At 64.2% G+C, this 27,389-nt stretch overlaps 2 protein-coding genes across 3 annotated transcripts in view; both read right to left on the reverse strand.

The window, feature by feature from the left end:
• Positions 1-829: 829 nt before the first annotated feature.
• Positions 830-6,617, reverse strand: ABTB1 (ankyrin repeat and BTB domain containing 1). The gene is given in 13 exon segments (XM_069562122.1): positions 830-1,950; positions 2,016-2,216; positions 2,642-2,809; positions 2,885-2,980; positions 3,176-3,252; positions 3,255-3,293; positions 3,384-3,479; positions 3,765-3,810; positions 3,878-4,037; positions 4,127-4,271; positions 4,967-5,022; positions 5,462-5,524; positions 6,486-6,617. Coding segments are annotated over 13 exon segments (1,410 nt in total). The 5' UTR covers positions 6,542-6,617; the 3' UTR covers positions 830-1,743.
• Positions 6,618-6,759: 142 nt separating this feature from the next.
• The window catches only part of PODXL2 (podocalyxin like 2), a 42,003-nt gene continuing 21,373 nt past the window's right edge, over positions 6,760-27,389 (reverse strand). For both annotated transcript variants that reach the window (XM_069562119.1, XM_069562120.1), the window contains 6 exons: positions 17,953-18,671; positions 17,332-17,406; positions 9,908-10,064; positions 9,674-9,735; positions 7,526-7,705; positions 6,760-7,111 (listed from right to left, as the gene is read on the reverse strand). In XM_069562119.1, the coding sequence (XP_069418220.1) occupies positions 6,899-7,111; positions 7,526-7,705; positions 9,674-9,735; positions 9,908-10,064; positions 17,332-17,406; positions 17,953-18,671 (1,406 nt within the window). In that variant the 3' untranslated portion in view covers positions 6,760-6,898. The remainder of the gene's footprint in view (positions 7,112-7,525; positions 7,706-9,673; positions 9,736-9,907; positions 10,065-17,331; positions 17,407-17,952; positions 18,672-27,389) is intronic.

Raw genomic sequence — 27,389 nt, forward strand, 5'->3', positions numbered from 1 at the left:
GAGGGAGACCCGGGCTGCATCCACCCGCAGAGGCCGACACGCAGGTGAGCAGGTGGGGGGTGAGGCGGGGCCCCGATTGGGACTGAGGTGCCAGGAGAGACCCTCAGAGCCCGCCCGGCAGCTGCTGCAGAGACTGAGAGGCCTTGGGAAGTGCACACAAGGGTCTGAGACCCCACAGGTGGAGAGGGCTGAGCCCACGCATCCCGGGGCCCCTCAGGATGCACACCAGCATGGGGGGCTGGTGGCGCCACCCCCGCCCGCCCCCCCACACACACACACACGGCAAGGGCACGGTGAGACTCAGTGGGTGGACCCCACTCCTGCAGGGGCCCCTCAGGACCCCGGGACGCACACCAGCGTTGGGGTCGGGGGCTGGCGGCGCCGCCCCGCACACACCCTAATGACAGGCGCTGCGGCTCTAGCCCAGGGCCCAGTTGCCACGGCACAGGTCCCAATGGGACGTGCAGCCAGGCTTCCAGAAGCTTCTCCCTCATCAGTCCCCACCTAAGGCTGCGGCTCAGACCTTACCCAGGTGAGAGCCGCTGATGCCCTCAGAACTTCTGCTCCAGGAAGGCGGGCGGCCCCAGCCCTGGGACTGCAGGCCCAGCTTCCTGCCGCCCCCAGCCCCTCCACAGCCTGCTGCAGGGAGACCCGGCCCTGAAGGCAGTTTTCCAGGTGGAACAAAGCACACATCCGAGCCCGCGTCCCTGCGGGTGGGAGGGCTATTATAGAAGGGCAGAAACTATCCTGGGGTTGGGGCCAGAACGAGGGGGAGGCCAGTGACGCTCTTGCCTTGGGCACTGAACTCAGGAGCACCGAAAACCTGGGCAATCAAAATAAGCGATATTTTAATGTCATTAGTGACCCAAATGCCGACAATCCACACAGAAACATCGGCCGTGGCTGCGCTCTGGTGCCCCCGGGGTGACGGGGCCGCGTCCGTGCTGTCAGGCCGTCTCCTGGGGGCCACAAGCTGCTCCTACACTCCGTGTTACCGAGAACTTCCCATCGCTGCGTTTTTCCTTGGTGGTTGGTCTACTTCCCCAGATGTGAACACTGCTGGGGTCTAGGCTTGGGAGAGAATGCACGGATCATTTTCACCAGTAACATCTGAACACTGATTCGAGCGTTCGCTTAGAAGCAGGCATGGGGAGCTGGGCTCCGGGCTGAGGTCACACAGTGACTTCTGTCCTTAGCCGCACGGCGGTAAGAACAGCGGGGCTCACTAAGTGTGTACCAGACCACAGACACCTTGCCTCGTTGCCGGGGAAGCAACTGCTGGCTCCTCCAAACCTGCCCTGGCCCCCGAGGGTGGGGGACAGGCTGACCTCAGCAAGAGGAGCCTGCCTGGCAGAGGGCCGGTCCCGGCAGGCAGGTCTCAGGGCCCCAGCCAACACCATCTCTTGTCGATGAGGCCCCCTACCCTGTCCTGGCACACAGGCTCCCACAGTGAAGTCAAGCTTTATTGCCACGCTGACACTGTGGCCCCCTCGTGGCGGCTCTGTGCAATAAGCCAGCTCCCCCAGGGAGACATGGCAGGAGGGGCGGGGGCTGAAGGAGGAAGGCCCTCAGAGACCCTCACCCCAGGATGCCCTGAGTGGTGCCCAGCCCCGGAGCTCGGGGGCTGGTTTGTGCTGAGAAAGGCCTCATCCCCAGGCGAACCTCCCGGGGCCCCAAGCAGAGTGGAGAGTGCCGCTGCAGCCACCGGGACGCCCCCGGCTCCCTGACAGCCCCGTGCGGCGGTCAGCAGTCCAGGCCGATGGACACCAGCAGCTCCTCCAGCACCCGCAGGCGCTGTGCGGCCTGCTCCGTGGCGTGGCGGGTCTGCACCAGGCTGCCCATGTGGAATCGGATGTCGTCCACCAGTGGGATGGAGTCCGTCTCCTGCCGGCCAGCCACAGCTGCGGCCTCCTCCCGCACGGCCTCCACGAAGTCCTCCTGATGCACCAGCTGTGGACAGGCCGGATCAGGGCCCATCCGCCGCCCAGGCCGGGCCGCCCGGGGCCCACACTCACCTCCTCGATGACCCTGGCCATGCACTTGGTGCACTGGTCCTCCAGGCGCGCCAGGCCGAACAGCTCGGCCACACGCCACACCCCCACCACACTGTCCTCGTCCAGCAGCTGGGCCAGGCTGCGGCCACACAGCTGCTTCAGGCCTGGCAGCAGGTACATGTCGGCCACGCTCAGCACGTCGTAGGCCAACTCTGGCGGCAGCTGCAACGACAGAGGCTGAGGGAGGGCGCCTGGAGACTGAAGGTGGGCCCCTGCGGCTCACGGCGCAGGCCGGGGCGGCCCTGAGACCCGCGCGGCCCTGAGACCCGCGCCTGCTGCTGTGGGGCAGGCCCCCACTCGGGCGTCCCCTCGTCCCGCAGTGGCTGTGACGGGAGCCTGCGGAGGGTGCTCTGCCCCGCTGAGCCCCCCAGCTGGGTGCTATCCCTGCCCTGGGCATCACCGCGGAGAAGGGAGAGATAAGCCCTCCTCCTCAGCCGCTGTTTCTTGGGGTCTCTATGGCAGGGACCGCACACACGCCGGCTGCCTTCGGGGCAGCTGAAGGCATCCTGGGGTCCCCAGCGCACCCTGGCTGGAGGCGCAGCCCCCACGGGCGCACGCTCCCCTTGCTGGTCGGGCGTACGACGCACCTCGGTGTGCTCGCTGTACACATGGTACAGCACGTGTGTGAAGACCTCAGGCGAGACGCTGTGCAGGGTGACGGCCGGGAGGCCGCCTGAGGCCTCCAGCTGCTCGCTCTCCTGGAAGTGGTCGTCCAGCAGGGCCCGGAAGTACTCGCTGCGGCCACAGAAGAAGGCCTGCGGGAGGCTGGGCTCAGGCAGGGCTGCCCTGGGAGCAGGGCTGGGCGCACGCCTGCGGGCGAAGCCGCCTACCTTGTGGCAGAGGAAGTCGTAGCCGCCCACGCGGAAGCAGACGTCGGGGCAGCTGCTGAGGCCGGCGCAGGGGAAGGGCAGCTCCCCGAGGTCGCCCTGGGGGGAGGCGGGGCAGGCTCAGGGCAGGCGCGAGGGAGAGCAGCCTGGCCCGGGCCGGTCCTAGCTCACCCTGGAAGGTGACACTGTTCCAGGGGTCGAGTTAGACACGAGAGCCGACAGAGCGAGAGAGGGGCTCAGAAAAGGGAAGCGCCAGGCTCTGGGCCCAACCTGCAGCCCAGGGCGGGGCCTTACCCGGAGCTCAGGGGGCAGGGCGCAGTCAGCGAGCAGGGCCAGGTCCTCCCGCAGCTGGGGGTCCGCCTGGGGGGGTCGACAGTCAGCACCTTCACGCACACACCCGGCTTGGAGGCCACTGCGGGGAAGAGCGCGCCGCTTCAGGGGGTGGGCCGCCCGCAGGCGCCCACCCGAGCCCAGGGCCTGAGGCCGGGACGGCCCCACTCACACTTGGCCTCCAGGGCACCAAGCAGGCCCCACAGCTGGCACTGCCGGGCCAGGCGCTCACAGTCGCTGACACGCTCCACGCCGACGTCCAGGCAGCCTGGGTGCGGGGACAGTGCGGGGGGAGACTCAGGGACTGAGGAAGCCCTCGGCTGCTCCCCGAACCCCCAGAAGGCGGGTGGTCCATCTGCCCAACCACTGGGCTACAGGGCCGCTGTCCGAGCTCTCAGGCCCCAGGACAGCAAGAGGACCTCAGACCATGGGTGCACAAGCCGACCGAGGAGGCAGCTGCACCGTCCCACCAGAGCAGACGAGCCCAAGAGGGAAACGGCGGCCCCAAGGCCATGTCTGGTGCCACAACCCTTGCCCACTGAGCACGGCTCACCTGTGTACAGGTACTGCAATAGCGCCCCGAAGGCCACGGGGTTGATCTGTGGGCAGAGACAGGGTCAGAGACGGCCACGCCACACGCGCCTCCCCCAGCGCCCGCTGACGCACCAGGGGGTGCCTGAGGACCACCGTGCTCTTGCCCTTCCACTTGGTGTCGAGCATGTGGGCAAAGTAGGTGCTGCGTGCGCCCAGAACGCCGCGATGCGCCCGGAAGGACTTGCCGTGCACCACGAAGGCCACGTCGCTGTGGAGGCCCTGCTCCAGGAGCCTGTGGGCCGCGGGGGGCTCAGCAGTGTGCCCAGAGCCCCGCGCAGCAGGAGAGCCCTCCCCGGCGCAGGCCCCGGCAGGCCGGCTCACCGCAGCAGGAAGCTATAGTAGAGGTCCCGCCGCCGGAAGGAGGCCGCCACCTGCCTATAGTCACGCAGCGCCCGGCGGATGGCGTCGCTCTGCGCGCCGTAGAGGCAGCGCTCACCGTCGAAGGTGTTGGCCTCGCAGCGGGCTCCTGAGGGCAGCAGAGCTGCCCGTCAGCGGGGCCTAAGGCTGCCCACCACGGCTGGGGACGGGGAGGTGCTCGCCCTCCCACACACACAGACACACACGGGGCCCCGGGACCGCCCTGCCCCAGCACCCTCCCCGCCAGGCCCGGGGCACACGCCACCCGGCACACAGACACCTTGGAGGCCGGCCTGACCTATGCTGGGCCCCGAGGACACACCACAGACAGACGGTCCCCTGTCCGCAGAAAACGGCTTCCAGGGGCAGGAAGACACACACAGGTAGCTTCAGAGGCTCTGAAGAAAGCTGAGAAGGTGAAGCGTGGCTCTGGTGCAGCTGCCACAGGGGTGCGGTGGAGGCGCCAGGGCAGACAAGGAGCAGGGAGCTGAGCCAGGCGAGCCCCGGGGAAGGGCCGTCCGAGCAGAGCAAACGGCGTGTGCCCAGGCGCCGAGGAAAAGCAGTGGTGCCGGCGGGGCTGGCCGGGGGCAGAGGGGCACACTCAGGGCCGCTCGGACGCGGCCAGGCTCTCCAGCTTGCGGGAGGCGCGGCTGGGAGGCCCTGTGGGACTTCACGCCGGTCAGACTGGCCTCCCAGGCGCTGGGCAGATGCTGAGCTGGGCCCCGGAGATGGATGTCGGGGGACGGGTTCTGAGAGCACCCCAAGGGGGTGCAGGAATGTGCCCACCGCCCACTCTGCACTCACCGTTGGCCAGCAGGTAGAGCACCAGCTCCTCGTGCCCACAGAGGCAGGCGTAGTACCTGAGGGGATGGGGCGAGGGCGCCGTCAGGCCTGCAGGCCGCCACCCCGCTCCCCTCACTACCCCCCTGCCTGGCACTCACAGGGGGTGCTGCCCCACTCCGCCCTGCCTGGCACTCACAGCGGGGGTGCTGCCCCACTCCGCCCTGCCCGGCACTCACAGTGGGGGTGCTGCCCCACTCCGCCCTGCCCGGCACTCACAGCGGGGGTGCTGCCCCACTCCGCCCTGCCCGGCACTCACAGCGGGGTGCTGCCCCACTCCCCCCTGCCCGGCACTCACAGCGGGTGCTGCCCCACTACCCCCTGCCCGGCACTCACAGCGGGGTGCTGCCCCACTCCGCCCTGCCCGGCACTCACGGGGGGGGGGGGTGCTGCCCCACTCCGCCCTGCCCGGCACTCACAGCGGGGGTGCTGCCCCACTCCCCCCTGCCCGGCACTCACAGCGGGGTGCTGTCCCACTTGTCCCGCACGTTCACCTCCACTTCTCGCTGCTCCAGCAGGTACCTGGGCAGGGGGGACGGGGTTAGAGAAGGCTGCGGGAGGGGAAGGAGGGAAGCCTCCTCCAGCGAGGGCAGGTGAGGCAGAGAGAGCGCAGGACAGGCGCTGAAGGCCGAGCAGCCAGGACAGGGTGTGGACGTGGGAGGCTGGGCGTCAGGGGCTTCGCGCTGGAGAGGCTGAGCACCCGCTGACAGCGCTGGGAGGGGCCGCCCAGCAGGAGGCCTGCAGGGGCCCGGAGGCGCGGGAGGGAAGAACGGGAGACTCCCTAAGGTGGGCGTCAGGAGACAGGGCGGCAGACGGGCGGGGGTAGGGGCGACCACTGAGGATGCTGGAGGCCTCGGCACATGCCCAGGCGGGAGGGACCCAGTGTGTTCTGAAGAGCACCAGGCTTTGGAGGCTACCAAGTAGACCCCAAGGGGCACCCGACCTGGGGAGGTCCCCAGCGAGGCAGCAGGACTCGAAAGTCGGGACTAGCCCCGGGGAGGGCTCCAGGGGAGGACGGGGAAGGAAAACAGTAGGCGCCTCACCTCCCAAGCAAGCCGCACCGCCTCCGGCGCGGCCGCGGTGACGGCGATGGCAGCACCCAGGCTCTCCGACAACCGGAGCCTGACTCCGGCCCCAGACGTTCCCAGCACCGGTCCGTGGCTCATCAGTAGCCACGTCGGGGATCCCAGGCCCGCCCCCAGGATCTGACCGCCGGGCCCTTCTCTTCCCTCCACCCTCTGCGCCTCCTCCGGGCGTCCGCGGCACAGCCCTAACCCTAAGCCCACCGGAACCCCGGGACAAGTCACGCCAGCACCCACGTCCCCGCTCGGAGGAACTCCTCGACCCGCAGGGCCCTGCTTTGGAGCTCGGGCGCCGGCCGGGGGCTGGGGTCCACGCCTGGGCCGGCCCGTGCCCTCCCCGCACCCCCCAGCGGGCGCTGCACGACCGCCCCCGCGCCCTCCCGGGGCCCTCGCGTCCTCACCGCACTCGGCCCACGTCCCCCTTCCTGCAGCTAGAGAACAGCTCGCAGGTGTCCATGGCGCAGACGCCCCGACGCCGAGCCAGCTAGGGCGGCGGCGCCCGCCGGATATCAGCGCGGCCCGCGCGCCCCGCCCCCGGATATCGGCGCGCGGCCGCCCCGCCCGGCCCGCCCGCTCCCCAGCGGCGCCTGGCGACCGGAGGACCGAGGCGGCGGCGCCCGCCCGCAGCCCGCCCGCCCCTCCGCCCCCGCCCAGCACAAGAACGAGTCGCGCGGGGACGCGGCCGGCGAGCTCTGCGGACGGCTTTAATGGGGTCCCGGGCGGCCTGGGGGGCGGGGCGGGGCGGGGCCGGGGCGCGCCCCGAGCCCGGGGAAGCGGGGGGCCCTGCGCCGAGGGCCGGGCGGGGCACAGCCCCTCACAGATGCGTGTCCTCCTCGAACACGTCCGAGTCCTCGGGGTCGCGCCTGCCCCCCATGAGCGCGCTCCAGCCCCCCGGGCCGTTGACGGCGCCGCCGCCGTTCAGGCTGGGCTGCTTCTCCTGCGTCTCCGACTGGCTGTCGCTGGCCACGTCCAGCGTGGGGTTGTCGTGGCAGCCGTTCTCCACGAAGCGCAGCTCCTCGCCGTGCGACTGCGGCGGGAGGGGCCGCTGGGCGAGCGCGCTGGAGCCCGCGCCCGCACCCCGGCCCTGACCCCGCGAGGCCCTCGGCCGCGGCTCCCCCAGCGCTAAGCCTTTAAGATGACCACCGAGCCTCCCACCCAGCAGCCAGGGGCCCCAGCCCCGGACACCAGCGGACGCCTTTCTCACCACCCACGCCTTCTAAAGGGGCTCCTCCTGGGGCTGTCGCCCGTGGGCTACGGCCCACGCCCCGCACCTCCAGCACCTGAGGGAGGCTGGCGCTCTCCTCCGCACAAGTGCTTCACTGCAGTCACCCCTCCCGGCCCAAGGACACAGCCTCACATGCCTGACCTGCGGGCACCCCCTCAGGGCAGCCCCGGGCCCGCCCCCCCGCCCCAGCCGCCCCAGCCGCCCCAGCTGGCTCACCACGTGCTTGAGCTTGGGCAGCCGGCGCTGCCAGCAGTTATAGAGCAGGCCGAGTACGATGATGACCACGCAGAGGGCGCCGATGACCACCAGCACCACAAAGAGTGTCCCGTAGTCACTGCGCACCTGGCTGGCCCGGGCCTGGCAGCTGGTGGTGGTGGAATAGTTCTGGATGCCAATCTGGGGGGGGGGGAGGGGGCCCAGCTCCTTAGCTGGGGCCCTGGGTGCTGGGCTCCCCCCAGGGCCTATGGGACTAGGGCTCAGGGATGGGGAACAGGCCTGGTACCTGTGCTGGGAGAGGGCCCTGCCTGAGCCCACCACCCTCGGTGGAGGGCCCCAGCCTCCTCTAGCAGGCCCGCCGTGCCTCTGACCCAACTGTGGTTGACGTCCGGCCCCACGCCCACCTGGGGATGCCCAATCCCCAGAGGCCACCGTGAACTGGCCGTCACAGACCACACTGCCCCCCCCAAGTGGGCACAGACAGGGCAGCTGGGGGCCTCCGCACTTTCCCCACTGCACACCTGCCCCACCCGCCTCCGGAAGCTCAGCTCCCACCCTGGGGTGCGCGTCCATGCCCTGGGCTGACCCCAGCCTCCTATTCCTGCCGGAATGGTCACCAGAGTCACTGAGCTGGCCCAGCACTCCCACGCTGTGGGCTGTCTCGGGTGGGCAGCTGGCCTTGGGCAAGTGGCTGCTGTGCCCCACCCCCTCACCCCCTGGACTGGGCAGACTCTCTCCAGTCAGTGTCTCAGGCCCAGGGGCAGAGAAGGTGAGGTGCCATCCCCAAATGACAGGTGCCGGGGCGGGCAGGGGGTGCCGCCTGCAGAGCAGAGACCTGGGGGTGCTTTCTGATGCAGGCCTCCTTTCCAAGGCCGGGATCAGCTCTTCTTCCCGTGAATGGCCTTCCAGTGCTTTCCCACTTTTTACGTTACCCAGGTTCAGTTTTCCCTGCTGGATTCACCACCAATGCACACGCGAAACCTGCCCACTCGTGTCCTTCCAAAGACCCAGCCCAGGGGCTTTCCTGGTGGTCCAGTGGCTAGGACTCAGCACTCCCAATGCAGGAGCCCCGGGTTCCAGCCCTGGTCAGGGAAGTAAGCCCGCGTCACGCCTCAGCTCTAGGTCCTGCTCACGGTCACCAAGCTTGGAGATCGCAAGCGCTGCCGCGAAGACCCGGTGGGGCCAAATAAACGACACATGCCTGTTTATAACAAGTACTCTTTGCTAAAATAACAATAAAGCCCCAGTGTGCCTTTCAGCCAAATCCAACTGAATGAAGCGTCTGGTGAAGCCAGAAGACCCAGACCCCTGGGTGGGAAGAGGCAGGAGGGCCTGTACACAAGGCGGAGCCCACCAGCCCCGCCCTGTCGTGAACCCCACAGCTCACAGCCAGCCCCACACGGCGTCTCGTGGGGCGTCTGGGGCAGAGCCCGGCTGTGCCCCCGGTGGGGGCATCTCCTCTCTGCTCTCATCTAGACAGGCACCAGCAGGACTCAACAGGGCTGCTTCCCTGCTCACAGCCCCGGCTGGCAATGAGCCCAAGGAGAACCCAGTCTGTCCCTCAGCACTCCGTGCACTTATCAAGAAGCCCCACACCAAGAGGAAGCCTCCGTGGCGCCGCCCTTCTCGGCCTGGCACGCAGGAGATAGGAGGGGGGCCCAGGCTCTTGTACCTCAGCTCTGCTGTGGACACTGCAGGCCCGTGGGCATGAAGGGGACTGATAAGGGCCTGGATGCCAGCGAGTGGACAGGGCCTGGAGGACACGGGCTGTCCTCAAGGGGAGAGGTGAGTAAAAGTGCATCTTGGGGGGGGGGGTCTGCCAGCCTGTCCCCTCAGCCCAGGTCCCCAGGAGCGCGTGGTGACCCTCCCATGCCTCTGGAAATATGCGGTGTTCCACCGCCCACCAGGCTCTGCAGGATTCCTTGGGCAGACACGGTGCTTCTCCACTGCTCACCCAGGGAATGCCACCCACCCTCCCAGACCCCCGAGGCCCCCTCCGCTCTGCGCCTCTCCTGACCACCCCCTCCGTGGCTTGGGTCCGCACCTGCCGTCTCACATGGCTCACAAGGCGGCTGCGGGTAGCTCCACGCCCCTCGGGGGCTGGATCAGGCCGCGCCCCACCGTGCCTCCACCACCCCGCACTCTTACCTCCTCCAGGCTCCTGCGGATGTCGCCCAGCATGGACAGCACGTCTTGCGTGGGCACCACGCCTGCACAGAGGGCACCATCAGCACCGCCGTGGCCGCGAGGCGCCCGACCCCAGGCCCTCCGACACCAAGCGGCACACAGGCCTGCGTCCTCCCCTCCAGCCCTGCGTCCGGATCCGCCCTCCCCTCTCTCCATGACCCATGAGGCGGCCCCATCGAGCCCCGCCCGGCTCACCCTGCTCGCCCACCAGCGCCATCAGCAGGTGCTGCTCCTTCTCGCTGGGCTTGCTCAAGGAGATGTGCCAGGCGCCGTGGCGGCCGCGGCCGTGGCGGGGCAGCACGCCCTCCACGAGGGCCAGGAGCTGCAGCCCGCGGTGCCGCCGGAACGCCTCCTGAGAGCCGAGAGAAGTCTCACTCACTGGGGGCGGCGCCCCGGAGCCCCGCTTCTAGGCCGGGTCCCTCCCACCTGGGAAAGGCCGTGGGGGCCGCCCAGAGGGGCTGCTCCGGGAGCCCCGGGGACCACAGGGGACGGCGGGGCACAAGACCTGAGCCCCCCTAGTTCTGCCTTCGCCTCTCGACCCCGGGAGGGCGAGCACGGGCCTGCCCAGGGCTACTCGCAGGCGAGCCAGGGAACAGACGCACCCACACAGGGCCCGAGGGGCCCAGGCGGCAGGTGACGGAGAGCCCCCCTAGTTCTGCCTTCGCCTCTCGACCCCGGGAGGGCGAGCACGGGCCTGCCCAGGGCTACTCGCAGGCGAGCCAGGGAACAGACGCACCCACACAGGGCCCGAGGGGCCCAGGCGGCAGGTGACGGAGAGCCCCCCTAGTTCTGCCTTCGCCTCTCGACCCCGGGAGGGCGAGCACGGGCCTGCCCAGGGCTACTCGCAGGCGAGCCAGGGAACAGACGCACCCACACAGGGCCCGAGGGGCCCAGGTGGCAGGTGACGGAGAGCTGGGACAACGGAGGAGAGGGGGCAGGCGGCCGCCCCAGGCCGGCCCTCGCCTTTCACTGCAGAGACAGGGCCCAAAGTCAGGGAGTCAGGGAGGACATCCGTGTCCTCGCAGGCTGCGCTGGGGGCGGGAGGACTCACAGAGGCGCCGAGCACGAGGGCCAGGCGGGGGCAGGGAGACGAGACTCCTTCCCGCCTGGCACTCCTCTCCCACTTCGGTCTCCGTGCCCTTGTGCACAGGGAATCTCACAACTTAAAACAAGCAACTGGCAGCAAACAGGACTCAGCACGCGCAGGAGGCCTCGCTGCTGGCTCCCAGCCCGTCGCTGTCCCCACGGGCCCCTGGGAGAGGCCCTCGCCAGGCCTGGTGGTGCTCTCCAGCAGCCCCTCCCCTCTCCGACAGCGGCAGTTGCTGCCCCCGGCTCCTGCCTCTGGGCGAGCGCCCACCCTCGGAGCTGCCGCCCGTGTGGGACCTTTCTGCTGGAGCCCAAGCTAAGCGGCGAGGCTGGCATACCCGCGGAATGACGTGCTTCCTGCTGCGACAGCACGTCCAGGCACGGCTCCTACCAGCCTCAGACTCACGGCCTCACAGGAGCGCTCGTGAGAGGCTGGTGCCGGGAGATGCCTGAGTGAGCCAGAGGGAAGCCCCAGCCCCCGGAACGGCTGCTGCCGTCGGCGTGTGCGTGCGCACGTGCTCACGTGCGTGTGTGCGTGGGGCCCGAGCAGGGCGGTGTCCTGGGCCCCTCGTGTGTGAGGCTCGCACACCACCTGAGCATACCTCACGTGTTCGGGCTCCACGTGTCTGGCTGGCTCAAGCCCTAGGCCCACAGGGCCGCCTGCGAGGAGGCCCGCCGGCTCAGCCCAGCTCCATGCCGCACACTCTGCAGACGGGAACCGAACTCAGGGAAGCGCTGGCTTTGGAATCACGTGTGGGCTCACACCTCGGTTCCGCCACTTGTCGGCTCTGTGACGTTTAGCAAAATGCTGCTCCCCTCTGAGCCTCGGTTTCCCATCTGAGAATGTGGGCCCTGGTCCTAAGAACGCAGGCTTTCTGTGAGGGTTAAAAGTACCTTTTCAACCACAGGTGCAGGGACAACTGGACGTCCCAACAGAAAAGAACGCCACACCTGGACCCATACTTCGCGCCCGCACCAGAGGCCACCTCAGGGGTATTTTACACAGAAAGCTTTCAGAAGTGAGCATGGCCTTGGAGTGGGCAAAGATTTCTAAACTGGACCCAAAACTGCTAACCATGAAGAAAAAAAAATTGGTAAGCTGGACTACTTTATGGTGAAGTAAAAAAAAAAGGACTTCCACTTATCAGAGGGCTCCACCAAGAGGGTCAAAAGGCAGCCACAGAGTAGGAGATATCTGCACCACATACACAGAACGGGGGCTTCGCATCCAGGACGCATAAATCACTTAGACAGAAATAAATGAAGTCAGCCAGCCCGGCCGCCAAGTGAGCAAGAGATCTGATGAGGTGCATCGCAGAAAAGAGGCTCAAACACGCATGGCAAGCTGCTCAATCTCACTGATCGTCAGAGAAACGCAAAGTAAACCACAAAGTGAGGCCAGCGAAGTGGTTAAACTGGGAAACGGCGCTGACAGCCAGCAGCCCCAGCGCCAGGCGCTGCCGCGGAGGAACAGACTGCGGGGCCACCGCGGGAAGCTGCGGGACAGCACCCGGCCAAGGCGACCTGCGGCACCGCCCGTCAGAATGTGCCTGGCGCCCACCCGCGAGCGTGCAGAGCCCAGAGCCTCCGGAGCAGCCTGGAAATGAAGCTCCTCAAAGGCCCGCCACCAGCCGGAGGGACAGAGAGAGGAGGAGCGTGAACGCACGGCCGCGCGCGCGAGGACACGGAGGCTCCCAAAAGCAGGAGCTGAAGCGCGAGAAGCCGGAACGGAGCACCGCACGCGAGGAGCCCCCTCTGTCCCGTTCAGGGTTGATTCATGGCCACACGGAGGCTCCCTGAGGAACAGTCTGGAAGGCAGTGTGGCCTTCAGGCTGTGCTCCCCTGAAGACCGCCGCCCTCCCCGGCTGTGCCCACAGCGGAGCAGGCGCAGGTCTGCCCTGTCTTCCCTGCCAAGCCCTCCCTGGACAGGGGACCCTCCCCAGTGACCACAGCAGCGCCCCGGCCACTGCCCGGGCCCTGCGCTCACACACAGCTCCTCGCGGTGCCTGGGGCGATGGAAAGTGGTGTGGCTGCGGCGCGAACCTGCAGAACAGCTCCTCCAAAAGTTACAAATGAAATCAGCAGGGGGCCTGCAAGCCCTTGCCTGCGTGCGCACCACACAATTCAGAGGGCTCTGGGGAGGCACGTGCCCAGCACGCTGGCAGCAGCGTCCTCCCCAGCAGCGGAAACACGCCTGTCAGCAAATGACCAGTAAGCAAAACGTGGTCCTCCCCCACACTGGAGCACAGCTCAGCCTTGAAAAGGAAGGCGGTTCTGACACCTGCTCCACCCAGTAGACCTTGAAGACAGGACACTCAGAGAAACAAGCACGTCATATACTCTGGCCCCTCATGCGAAGAGCCGACTCACTGGGAAAGACTGACGCTGGGAGGGACTGGGGGCAGGAGGAGAAGGGGACGACAGAGGATGAGATGGCTGGATGGCATCACCGACTCGATGGACGCGAGTCTGAGTGAACTCCGGGGGTTGGTGATGGACAGGGAGGCCTGGCGTGCTGCAATTCATGGGGCCGCAGAGTCGGACACGGCTGAGCGACTGGGCTGAACGGAGCACAAGCAGATGGCGTGCGACCCACTGACGTGAAGGGCCCCGAGCAGCCAGGCTTGGAGGCCGGAAGCGGAAGGGGCGCTGGGGGGCGGAGCTGTCCGTGGGGGCGGTTCCAGTTTCGGAAGACGGAAAAGTCCTGGAGCTCCGCGCCGCAGTACGGTGAGCATGCTTCGCCGCACACTCGAAAACGATCAAGACGGTGAATTTTATGCTGAAATCCCACCACAATAACGGCTAAGCAGGTAGACGCCAAACATGTCAATAACCTCAGAGACGCAGATGGCAGACACCACCCTTACGGCAGAAAGTGAAGAGGAGAGCGAAAAAGCTGGCTCAAAACTCAACATCCAGAATACCAAGATCACGGCATCCAGTCCCACCACTTCATGGCAAATAGACGGGGAAACAATGGAAACAGTGAGAGACTATTTTCTTGGGCTCCAAAATCACTGCAGATGGTGACTGCAGCCATGAAATTCAAAGACGCTTGCTCCTTGGAAGAAAAGCTATGACCAACCTAGACAGCATATTGAAAAGCAGAGACATTACTTTGCCAACAAACGTCCATCTAGTCAAAGGTATGGTTTTTCCAGGAGTCATGCATAGATGTGAGAGTTGGACTGTGAAGAAAGCTGAGTGCTGAAGAACTGATGCTTTTGAACTGTGGTGTTGGAGAAGATTCTTGAGAGTCCCCTGGACAGCAAGGAGATCCAACCAGTCCATCCTAAAGGAGATCAGCCCTGAATATTCACTGGAAGGACTGATGCTGAAGCTGAAATTCCAATCCTTTGGCCACCTGATGCAAAGAACCGACTCTTTGGAAAAGACCCTGATGCTGGGAAAGATTGAAGGCAGGAGGAGAAGGGGACGACAAAGGATGAGATGGCTGGATGGCATCACTGACTTGATGGACGTGAGTCTGAGCAAGCTCCAGGAAGTGGTGACGGACAGGGAGGCCTGGCGTGCTACAGTCCCTGGGGTCGCAGAGTCGGACACGACAGTGACTGAACTGAACAAACATTAAATGAGAAGAACAACAAAGCAGATGAAACCAGGGAAAACAGACAGCGTTTTAATTTGTGTTGTTTGGGAAGAAAAAGAGACATTAACTTTAGACGTCATTATCCACGTATGCACACCCCAATTCCAGGGTCTCAAGGCCCCACATGTCCATAAACAGCAAGAAGGCCCCTTGGAGAACGCCAGTTCTGGGTTGGAGGAGGGGACATGCAAGAGCCTGGAGCATCCCACTACACAGAAAGCAGTGCCACCAGGGGCCTCCCTGGTGGCCCAGTGGCGAAGACTCTCTTCCAGAGCAGGGGGTACGTTAAGCCCTGGCTGGGGGAGCGAAGATCCCCCATACTGCACAGCAGCCGAGCCTGTGCACCACAGCTCCTGAGCCCGTGTGCGCCGGAGGCCGCGCTCCACAGCAGCAGGCCTGCCTGACACAAGGCTGCAACTGAGGCCTGACAATCAGATAAACAGATAGAAAGGAAAGCAGGGCCCATCAGACAGTAATAGACTGGTCAAAAGGGCTCAGAAGCCAACTCAGAGAGGCCTTCACTGGCCAAATGGGCGCAGACGAGCCAGGCTGCCCGCCACGCAGCTCCACAAGGATCAAGCCACTGGCCACTGGCCCGCGACGCACAAGAACCTCTGAGGGGAGGGCAGGGCGAAGCAGGCTGCGTTCTGGGCGCCTGGGCCCCTGGAGAGGCAGCATGCCTGCTGAAGGAGGGCGTCAGCCCCAGATTCCTGCTCTGTCCCACGTGCAGCGAAGCACCGGAGTCATGGACTGCAAGGTCCTCGAGGCCAGCAGCAGCCTCCCCCGAGATCTGGCTGCTAACAGCACCTTCACCAACATTCACACCGTCCCGGCTCAGTGTCCACCTCTCCGAGCAGCTCCTCAGGGCCTCCGAGACGCTGCCTCCCAGGCCCCTGTGCTCAGACACTGAATAAACTCAACCCACAGCCCTCGCATCGCGCATTTCATCCAGTTAACAGAGTGAGCATACATGAGGTGAAGAACTGTCCTGGGTTAAAGCACACCCACAATGTCAAAATCTACCAGTTTATAAAGATGCTGGGAAGAAGTGAGTATCTCACTGGTCACTTCCAGATTAAACACGTGCAAGTACTGTCACTACCCGCCCCAAAGCCACTAAAGAAGAATGAAGGTGGTTTTTTAAGGTCTGAAACCACAAAGACAAGGCCACAACAAAACAGCAAAGGAGACCAAAGCCACATGCCTGGGCACCAGAAGTGGACGGACGGCCAAAGCCATGTGCCTGGGCACCAGAGGTGGACGGACGGCCAAAGCCACGTGCCTGGGCACCAGAAGCAGACGGCCGGCCGGCCGGTTTCCCAGTTCAGCGAGCCCAGAGAGCGGGTCCTGAGCCAGCCCGGGCAGAGCTGAGATGTAGGCACACCGACACTCCCACTCCCCGAGCGCTTGGGGTGCACAGCGCTGGTGAGCTCCGGGGGATGAGGGGAGGGGAGGGCGGGAGGGGAGGACAGGAGGGGCGGACGGGAGGGAGGGTGGTGTTGGAACAAGACGCCTCTCCGAGTCTGCCTGAGAAGTCCTGCATCTCTAGGGACCCCCCTCCGCCCCTGCCCCACACTGTAGAGCTGACAAACACCCCTTCTCCCTGCACAAGGCTGAGAGTTCATCTTCAGCGATGGTAAAGCACAGGGTCTCTGACCCTGAGGACGGCAGTCCAGCCACGGGGGAGGCTCACGCTGCGGATGCGCGCAGTGAGTGAACTGCCCGGCAGGCATGCCTGTCACAACTGACAGACACACACCTGCTCCAGAACACCAGCGACCAGCCCCACACCATCGGGCAGGACAAAGTTCCTCTTTCCAAGTTCCTAATCACCCAGGAAGAAGGGCCTAAAGACACCGACATAAGACATTCTCACATTAAACGGCCCAGCCAGACCACCCTCCGGAGAAGCTCAGTGAAGCCCCACCAGCAGGCTGCACCGCCCTCCTGAAAACTGCTCCAAACTAACGCCAGCAGACCCCCGAGAGAGGACGCGGACCCCCGAGAGAGGACGCGGACCCCGAGAGAGGACATGTGTGGACGCAGACCCCCGAGAGAGGACGCGGACCCCGAGAGAGGACGCGGACCCCCGAGAGAGGCTGCGGACCCCCGAGAGAGGACGCGGACCCCCGAGAGAGGACGAGGACCCCGAGAGAGGACGCGGACCCCGAGAGAGGCCGCGGACCCCCGAGAGAGGACGCGGACCCCCGAGAGAGGACGCGGACCCCGAGAGAGGACGCGGACCCCCGAGAGAGGACGCGGACCCCGAGAGAGGACATGTGTGGACGCGGACCCCGAGAGAGGACGCGGACCCCGAGAGAGGACGCAGACCCCCGAGAGAGGACGTGGACCCCGAGAGAGGACACAGACCCCCGAGAGAGGACGCAGACCCCGAGAGAGGACGCGGACCCCCGAGAGAGGATGCGGACCCCGAGAGAGGACATGTGTGGACGCAGACCCCCGAGAGAGGATGCGGACCCCAAGAGAGGACGCGAACCCCCGAGAGAGGACGTGGACCCCGAGAGAGGACACAGACCCCCGAGAGAGGACGCGTGTGGACGCAAACCCCCGAGAGAGGACACGGACCCCCGAGAGAGGACGCGTGTGGACGCGGACCCCCGAGAGAGGACGCGTGTGGACGCGGACCCCCGAGAGAGGACGCGTGTGGACGCGGACCCCCGAGAGAGGACGCGGACCCCGAGAGAGGACGCGGACCCCGAGAGGACACGTGTGGAAAACCGACCAAAAGGACGCACGGGAGAAGCAACCTGCAAAGACAGCTCCGTCCACCAAGCCACAGACGGAGGGGCCGGCGCAGAGCCCTGGGGGTTTGAAACCAGGGAGCCTCTTCTCGGGCGCTGGCGGGAGCAGCTCGTCCCCCACAGCGCACACAGGGCCCGGCCGCCCGCCCGCCGGCACTCACACACTCCACGTTCTCGGTCATGTTCAGGACGACGTAGCTCTTCCCGGCCAGGTTGCTCCAGTCTTTGCAGATGACCTGTGCAGCGACACCGAGGGCGTCTGGAGGGGGTCTGAATGGAAACCCCAGAGACGCGAGGAGGGCGAGGCCGGGTGTGGCGGCTGGGGGCGCAGACCAGCTGCGTCACCTCGACAGCCCCTGGCCCAGCCAAAGCTCACAACCCGCTCTCTCGGGGACAGGAGGCGCGGGCCCAGAGGGTCCAGGGCAGAGGGGACTGGAACACTCTGAAGGGGGAACAGCGCACCTGTGGGTGGACAGCCAGGCTGGCCGCCCAGGGCCACCCCTTTCCTTCTGGGGCCGGGGTGGGCCGGGCTGGGGGTGTGTGAGAGTGACTCGTGGGGTGGGGAGGACGGCAGGGCGGCGGCACACGTCGGGGGCTGTGGGGAGGAGGGGGGCTGGCGGGAGCACCCCCAGCAGCTGTGACAAGCAGGGGGACCCTGAACCGGGGATGGGGGGAAGGCTGGGGGGTGGGCAGGTCAGTGTGGAGAGGACGCCGCTGCTGGGCCATGAGCAGCGCCCCCGAATCTGCTGCCCGCCCGCCCCCGCCCCACACGGTCACTCTACCTGTGTGGAGTCCCAGGGCCTTCTGGACGGAGCCGCCCCAGCCGGCCCTTCCTGGGGCTCCTGCCTGAGGTCATCTTGCCCCAGAGTCACAGAAGAAGGTGTCAGCTCTGTGCCTCTGGGGGCCAGCGGGAAAGAGGCCGAGGCTCCGGGCAGCAGGGCGTCTCTGCTGGGGCCCTCAGCCCCGCCGGGAGCAGCCGTCTGAGGGAAGGAGGCGGGGGATGGCCCCGCGCCCGGCCGGCCGGCCAAGCCCGCGGCTGCAGCAGCGGCCTCCACACCGGGCTCCGGAAGGGCCTCAGACTTGCCGCCGCGCCCTGCGGCCGGCAGCACCGTGGGCCCTGCCCCACGGCCGGCCGCGTCCTGACCCCTCAGGGTCACCGGGCTCAGGCTGACCCGAGGTGGGGACAGGCTGGGCCCCATGCTGCTGCCTGCCTCCCCACCCGAGGCCGCCGGGTGCCCTGACCCCTCGGGCCGGTGCTCAGGGGACCCCGGGGCCTGGCTGCTGCTTGCCGGCGGGAAGCCGGGGGCCTGCCTTCGGGCGTCCTCCTGGGGTCCGGTCACCGGCAGCAGCTGCTCCTCCTCCTCCTCTCCGGGGGCCACGTGCCAAGGCGGCCCCACCAGGTCTACCCCGGGCAGCGGGGAGGCAAGACCTGGCGTCTCTTGACTCTGGCCCGTGTTGTCCGTGGGACCCGCCTTCTCAGTCAGGTCTGGAAAAACGTAATCTGTGGACAGAGAGGGAGATTTCATTCCCGAGCTTCACTGTTCATGGATTTGCTGAGCAGATCATAAAAACCACCAGGAGAGTCTCAGGGGGATGGTGTGGAGGTCGGTGGACAGTGGGTCACGTGGGAAAGGCGTGGGAAACAGGCTGGGCTGGAGGGGACACACAAGGCTGGGGGACGAGCCCCAGGCTGGCTGTCACTTCCTTCATGGGAGCAACGTGGCAGCACCCTGCCAGTGGACAAGCCCCAGGGGCCCAGAGGCAGCCATCTGCGCCCCGCCCTGGTGCACAAGCCCCATGGACCTGGACGGCGGCCGTCTGCACCCCACCCCAGTGTACAAGCCCCAGGAGCCGGGCTGGCGGCCGTCTGCGCCCTGCTCTGGCAGCGGGCTCTCCGCATCTCTCTGGCTCCTCGTCTGCGCTCCCCCCTGAAAACCCATCACGACCCTTCACCCCTTTCCTAACAGGCTGGCGTGGGGGTCTTCCGGGTGAGTCTGAGTACCCTCTTAGGGCAGGTGATGACCACCGTCCCTGACCGGTGCTCCTGCTCTGAACAAGGCCGGGCGGGCGGTGGGGGGGCGGGCAGAGGCTGAGCCCTGGTGCCTGGAGCCTTCCCATGCTCTCAGCGGCACCGCCAGCGGGGAACGAGTGCTTCCTCACCCACCAGCCCCCGAGAACGGAGGCCTCCTGGAGACTGCGACGTCTGTCTTCTCAACAACATGTGAGAAGCGCAGGCCAGTTTGTTTGGAAACTCATTCAAAATGTCAAGAGTCTACATCTAGGTAGCAACAGATGTTGGCGGCCCCACTCTGTTTCAGAATAATAAACATCACCGACATGAAACTCCAACTAGAAATCTTAATTTATCTACTTAAAGAAAGAAATTTTATGGAAGCTAAAAGTAATAATGATAATGAACATCAAAGTTCTGAAACACCGTAGAAATGGGGCTGGGAAAGGTCTACGGGGGTGACTGAGCTGCTCAGCCTCCTCCTCCCAAATTTCTGACAAAAGAGACCATTGTTTTACACCATCAAAATAAAAGTATAAAACCACAGATAAATTTCTGTTAACACGGAAAGCAGATGAGCTCAGAGAGTCAGATAACCTCTCAACCAAAATAAAGAGGGGAGTCAGCAGTGGAAGAGGGGCGTCCTCACTGCCAGAACCAAGGCGGGGGAAGTGCTGCGGGCTTGTGAGGACGCAGAACGCGAAGCTCGGGGAGCAGACGGCTCTACCGCGGCAGGAGACACAGCCACGCCGCTTCCCCAGGGTGAGAGCAGGCGACGAAGCTGGGCAGTCTTTAAAAGGCAAAGGTCTCAATTTATTTGCGGGGCAGCAATGGGGAAACAGACATACAGGACAGACTATGGACATGGGGCCGGGGGGAGAGGCCGAGACGCGTGGAGAGTAACATGGAGGCTCACAGCCCCGTATGTAACTTAGGGAGCCCCCGGGAATTTGCCGTATGTCTCAGGGAACTCAAACCGGCTCTGCATCGACCTGGAGGGGTGGGAAGGGGCGGGAGATGGGAGGGAGGTTCAAAAGGGAGGGGACGTATGTAGACCTATGGCTGATCCACGTTGAGGTTTGACAGAAAATAACGGAATTGTATAGAACAATTATCCTTCAATTAAAACAAACATTAAGTAGGAGAACAGTTCTTGGAAACTAAGCATCATTTCAATGGATGTGAAATTTTGACAGAGCAGCTTGAAGAGAGGTCATCAGAGCAAAAGCAAAAGGGAAGCTGGCTGAGGGGAGAAGGCAGTCGCGTGGGCGGCGTCTGCTCAACGGGTCTTCAGCAAGACAGAGACACCCCAAGTCCAGGCCTCACGGGAGGGACACTCAGCGGGGAGGGTCGTGACAGGGCACAGCGGCAGGCGCACCCCAGCCTCACTCTCAGGACACGCCAGCTCTCAGAGCACAGACGGCCGCCTACAGGGCAACAGGACCAGGGCATCGTCAGGCTCCCAACAGCGGCCCTGCTCTGCAAGAAGGGAAGCGTGCTCAGAGCTCTGAGGGAAGCGCCTTCTGGACTGGGGATTTTATGCCCAGCCAAACTATCACTGAAGTGTGATTATAAAATAAAGACGCTCTCATGTACGCAACGTCTTAAAGGTTTACTATCCACAAATTCGGAGAGAGTTACCTAAGGGAAAAAAAGTTCTCCAAGAAATCCAAAAAGAAGACACAGGAAATCAAGAAACTGCAAGGAATGTCGTGGAATAAATCTCAGGACAGCGCTGAACAGCAGATCCAGAGCGCAGCATTCAGCAGAGATCCAGAGGCTCTGACACTGCTATTTCCATAGGAAGAATTTCTACTTTTTAGAAGCTGATGGTCACTGAAAGTCCACTGTAAGACTTAAATGAGTAAGTGAAACCATCCACCCACCCCACTTTGTTACCTGTGCTCTGGAGCAGCGGAGACTCAGTACTTCAAGCTCTAGCCCCGCGCACTCTGTAGGAAGCTGACCTGCTCCCGGTGCAGAGCAGCCAGGGTAAGGCCTGCTGGTGGGACAGAGCCCGGCAAGGAGACCCACCCCAGCCTGTAGGACGGAGCAGTCTAGCAGCCCCTCTACAAACACTGAGGAGCAGGCAAGACTCACAGGCCAGAGGAGGAGAGCCAGGCTCAGGAAGGAGCGTGACTGAGACGGCGAAGCAACGTGCTCCGAGAGAAGGGCGAGCCAGCCCACAGAGGGGCTCTTGGGAGGAGGGATCCTTCACATCCTCAGAGACAGAAGGCGTCACCTCCGTGAACCCAGGGTGCGTGCCTGCCAAGTCGCCTCAGTCGTGCCCAACTCTGCGACCCTACGGACTGCAGCCCGCCAGGCTCGTCTGCCCAGGGGACTCCCCAGGCACGAGTGCTGGAGCAGGTGGCCACGCGTTCCCCCAGGGGACCTTTCCGACCCAGGGTCAAGCCCAGGTCTCACGTCTCCTGCACTGGCGAGAGGCTCTTCACCGTAGCACCACCGGGAAGCCCCAGATCAAGGAGAGAGAGCAGGACTGCCTCACTGCAGTCTAGGTGCGAACTTCCTAACCGACCGCCTGAAACAAAGACGCAGCACAGAAGCGTGACTGAAACGGGCTGGCTGACCGCCTGGCAGGGATCCACACAGCAGAATGTCAGACGGGCGCCTGGGCATTCAAACACACACAGCCGCTTCCAACTGTGAGATCCCATTCCTCCCCAGAGAAGGAGACGGCAGTCCACTCCAGTGCTCTTGCCTGGAGAATCCCAGGCACGGAGGAGCCTGGTGGGCTGCAGTCCATGGGGTCGCGAAGAGTCAGACACGACTGAGCGACTTCACTTTCACTTTTCACTCTCATGCACTGCAGACATGGCACCCCACTCCAGTGCTCTTGCCTGGAGAATCCCAGGGATGGGAGCCTGGTGGGCTGCCGTCTATGGGGTCGCACAGAGTCGGACACGACTGACGTGACTTAGCAGCAGCAACAGCATTTCTACCCTGAGAGCAAAGCACAAGAATTAGATGAAGGAGGGGATCAAAGACAGCAGCAAAGAGTCAGGGGCTCGTCACAGCGGTTCAGGAGAGACGATGAGAGGGCCGGATGCAAGGGGTGGCCCGGGGCGGGACAGCCGGCCCACAGGAGGGTCAGCGCTGCGGGAGGAGGGGCTAACTGTGGAGGGAGCCGCGCCATTAGCAGACGCGGCGACGTCAGAGGCGAAGGGCGCTGGAAGCAGCCGGCAGCGGGACAGGGCCTGACGGGGGCAGGTCAGCGAGGCGCAGCCCTGCAGAGTCCCGCTGGGCAGAGTCCCCAAGGGGCGGCCTGAGCTGACACACCCTCTCCTGCCCAGCGCTGACGCACTTGTCCAAGGAACAGTGGGTTCCTCGGCTGCCCTGGGCTTCAGGTTTTCCTGTGACAAGAGAGGATGCAGAGACCCAGATTTCTAAGGTTTTTTCTAGCCTAGGCAGTCTAAGCTTTGCAGAGAGTTTTGATGAATGTGTCTTATACCAGCAGCATTAAAAACAACTCTACTGTCCCAAACAAGAAAGATACAGGATTCACTGGGTTTCAAGCTACCGCAGACAAGCAGGGCAATCTTCTCCACTCTGTATCCCCAGCGCCTGACACAAAGCCCGCAGAGTGGACAGCGGCGCAGCCTGCCTGCTGAGCTCCTGGTGCCACCACCGGCCTCCCGCACGGAGCCCCGCGGGGATCAGACTTCCAAGCACGACGCAGTCTCCTCTGTAAGCTGAGTCAGCTCCTCCCCTCTCCCTAAAGGTCTCACTTTCAGACCATCAATCCTGACTCATCATTTCTGGACTTCTTTCTCAGTGAGTTGACTGTTTCTGAAGGCTTTATCCACTTCCTCAACACAAAAGGCTCCCAAACTGACATCTCCCACCAAGCCTCCAGCCTCTTCCAGGCCCTCCTCTCCGGTGACTTGGCGGATCACTGACACTCCTTTGTCCTTGACACCAGCAGAATTCTCTTTTCCTCTTTCTTTACCGCTGCTGCTGCTGCTGCTGCTGCTAAGTCGCTCAGTCATGTCCAACTCTGTGCGACCCCATGGACTGCAGCCTACCAGGGCCCTCCGCCCATAGGATGTTCCAGGCAAGAACACTGGAGTGGGGTGCCATTAGGCACCCAAAATAACTCCTTCCCCTTTCGCTGTGTGGTTTCACCTCCACTGAGTATGAGCTGTGTGGCTGTGGACTTGGCTCTTGACCTCCACGCCTCCTTTCCCTCACCGGTAAGCTAAGAACAGTGCGCAGCACGCAGGTCTGTGGTCTGGACTGGACAGGCGGCCCTGGGCCCCACCGACAGCACGAACACTCCGCAAGCGTGGCTCTGCCACGACCAACGTTGCAGCACGGCAGGGAGGCGCCAGCGCCGTGGACCTGTGCTCCCCAGGGCGGGGAGAACGTCAGCACCTGAGCGACGGGTCAGAACCCAGGACAGAGGGCCGGAAGCACAGGGCCGTGTGCACTGACAAGACTGTGCATGACCTGAAGCGGGGCAGGGCCTCTCCCACCAGAAAGGAGGGTTAGTGGGAGGCCCGCCGGGGGCGACTCCAGACCAGAGATACGCAGGCGGCGACACGTGAGCAGCCGGTGGACGGGCCCTGGCGGGGTGGAAACGGGGGATCCAGGGAGAGGGCAGTGGCGCTGGATCGAAACGGGGGTGCAGACTAGCAAAGAAGCCAAGCTTCACCTCAGAGCAGCCGGGTCTGATTAACGGAGGAAGATGAGACGAGTGTGACATTCCCACCGAAGCCTCTCACCCTGAATCTGCTTAAGGGAAACCATGAGGCGAACCAAGCCTGCGCAGGCGTCTACAAAATAACTGCCCTGTCTCCTTAAAAAAAAAAAATCAAAATCACATCATCAGAGGCAGGCCTGAGTGTTCCAGAACCAGAGAAACGAGACACAGACGAGGACTGGACGCAGTCCCTGACCCTGGACTAGACAGTGAGCCGGGGAGGCTCCTTATCTCCCTTGTGCTGCTAGGGATGCTGCTGGGCAAACTGGAAAAGTTTGAATGCACTCTGTAAACAGTATTGTATCAGGCTTGCCTGATGGCTCAGCAGGTCAAGAATCTGCCTGCAATACCGGAGTTGCAGGTTCGACTCCTGGGTTGGAAAGATCCATTGGAAGGGGGCATGGCAACCCACTCCAGTATCCTTGCCTGGAAAGTCTCGTGGACAGAGGAGCCTGGGGGGCCCACAGCGGCGCAGAGAGCTGGACACCACTGCTTGCAACGCACAGGCTGCATCGAGGTCCACTTCCTGACTCTGACACACTGAGGTGTGACCAGAGAATGTCTCTGTTAGAAAGACACACCCAAGTATTCCAGGGTCAAATGGGAATTTGTCTGCAACACACTGTCGAGGGCCTACAGAAGAGCCCTGCCACCGGTCTATAAAACATACACAGAATAATAAAGCAAACGCAGAGATATGTAACGATGAAGGGTCTGAGTATGGAGCACGCGGAGATCTCCTTCTTGTCTGTAAATACAAGATCAGCCACCAGAGGGAGCAAGACGGGGCAGGGCAGGCCGTCTGGCACTCCAACAGGAGAGGGCGCAAAGGGGACAGGAGACAGGAGAACGGCTCCCACGGGGAGGAAGGGAGCGCGCTTTCCACTCAGGAGTCCGCCACGGGGACTAGGGCCAGCAAGCTGAGAGGAGCAGGGAGGCCAGAGCAGGCATCCTGCAGGGAGAGGGGTAAAGCCACGGCAGGAGAGGGAAGGCGTGGGGGAGAGCGAAGCCGGGAGGAGGGTCAGCAGGAGGAGGGGGGAGGAGGACAGAGGAAGGGGGAGAGGAGGAGGGGTCAGCAGGAGGAGGGGGGAGGAGGACACAGGGAGGGGGAGAGGAGGGCACAGGGAGGAGGGGGTCGGCAGGAGGGGGTCGGCAGGGCACAGGAGGGGGGAGGGGCTGGGGGGAGGAGGTGGACTAGAGCGCCAGCAGCGCCAGCAAGCCGGGGAGAAGGGTAGCCGCCTCGGGCACGTCTCACGGGTGGACAGACCCCCAGAGCACCCGCCTCCTGGGCGCACTGACCTGCGGGCTGAACACCTGCCGGGCCATCGCAGTCCCCTGGAGCACAGCATCTCCTGGAGCACAACAGTCGGCTGGACACCACCGTCTCCTGGAGACCAAGGCCCCTGAGCACCGCTGTGTGCTGGGCCGCAGTCGGGAGAGCACCGCCGCCTCCTGGAGAGCCGCGGGCCTCCATACACCCCCATCCCTTGGCCATCACCGCATATGAGCCCCACGGCCTCCTGGGCCCCACAGCCCCCGGGACAGCGCTGCCTCCTGGAGCACCGCAGCCTTCTGCACCCCACTTCCTCCTACAGCAAGCGTCTCCTGAGCACCGCGGTCTCCAAACACCACCGCCTCCTGGAGGGCCGTAGTCTTCTGGACACCCCCGATTCCAGGAGTAACATTAACAGGAGGCTACTGACACCACGGTTCACGACCACCACCACCTCCTGGAGCGTCGCAGTCCCCTGGACACCACCATCTCCTCAGCACCGTAGCCCCCTGGACACCACTGCTGCCTAGATCACCACTGTCATCTGGACGCCGCCAGCTCCTAATCACTGTTGTCTCTGAAAACACCGTCTCCCCAGTGCCACAGTCTCCCGGACAGAACTGTCTCCCAGAGCAACCTGCCCCCTGGATGTGACTGATCCTGGGAAACTGCTGGACGCCACGCCCCAGGTTCCTCTGCGCCGTTTGTCTCCTGGATGGCCCTGCCTCCCAGAAACCGTGCCTCCTGAGTGCCCTCTCTGCTGGACCCCACTGTCGTCTTCATCCTTTCTCTCCTGGAGCTCCAAGGTTTCCGGAGCATAACAGACTCCTGGAGTAGCACGCTCTTGGGAAACACCGTAGTCTTCTAGACACCACTTTCTTCTAGAGCAACACTGTCTCCTGGACACCACTGTCCCCCACGCCGCTTTCTCTCCTGGACACCACCATCTCCTGGAGTACCACGCTTGCCTGGACACTGCCGTCTCCAGGAGCACCACTGTCTGTTGAGACCACTACCTCCTGAACACCACGGCCTCCTGGACCCCATGGCCTGCTGATGCCCACTGTCTCCCGGACACCACCATTCCCTACTGTGTCTCCCGGGCACCACTGTCTCCAGGACACTATCCTCTCCTGGAGGGTCGGCTGACCCCACCATCTCCTGGGGCACCACTGTCTCCCGGACCCCACTGTCTCCTGAGCACCACAGCCTTTCTCTTGGACAACACAGTCTCCTGAGCACCACTGTCTCCCAGAAAACCAATATCTCCTGAGCACCATCGTCTCTTTGACACCGCCATCTCCTGAGCACCACAGCCTTTCTCTTGGACAACACAGTCTCCTGGACACTGCCTTCTCCTGGAGCACCGCTGCCGTGACATACTGCCTCCTGGAGCACCGCTGTCTCCTGGAGACAGTCCTGGAGACCGCTGTCTGCTATGCAGCACTCTCTTCTGGAGACCATCGTCTTCTGAGCACTATTATCTCCTGGACACCACAGTCTCCTCAGCAGCACTGTGTCCTGAACACCACCGTCCCCTGAGTAGCACCCTCTCCTGAGCTCTGCCATTTCCTGGAGTACCATATTCTGCTAACATCCCCACCTCCTGGAGTACCAAAGTCTCCTGGACACCTCCATCTCCTGAGCACCTCTGTCTACTGAGCCACCAAGGCCTCCTGGGCACCACCACCTCCTGGGCACCACCACCTCCTGGGCACTACTCTCTCCTACAGCACCAGCCCCCTTCCCAGCACCACCGCTTCAGCACCACTGTCTCCCGGACCACCACCCAGTGCTGAGCGCCACCTTCTCCTGCACCACCATTTTAGCTGGACTCACTGTCGCCCGGAACACCACTGTCTCCCAGAACACTATTTTTCCTGGACACTACCATCTCCCAGACCCCACTTCCCCTGGAGCACCACCTCTCCTGAAGCACCACTCTCCCAAGACACCACAGTTTCCAAGAGCACCACCAAGTCCTGGGCGCCACCACCTCCTAGGCATCCCCTCCTGACGCGCCGCCTCCTGCAGCAGTGCCGTCTCCTGGAGCAACCCCGTCTGCTGGACGCCTCTGTCTCCCGTACACGACCGTCTCCCAGCGCTGGGTCGTGTCCGGGAACACCATGGCAGGGCTGCACACGCCTCAGGCCACGAAGGCCTGGCCTGAGACCTGTGCGCTGACGGCCCTGTGGCCGTGGAGAGCGGGCGCCAC

Source organism: Ovis canadensis, chromosome 19, assembly GCF_042477335.2.
Source record: "Ovis canadensis isolate MfBH-ARS-UI-01 breed Bighorn chromosome 19, ARS-UI_OviCan_v2, whole genome shotgun sequence".
Lineage (NCBI taxonomy): Eukaryota > Metazoa > Chordata > Mammalia > Artiodactyla > Bovidae > Ovis > Ovis canadensis.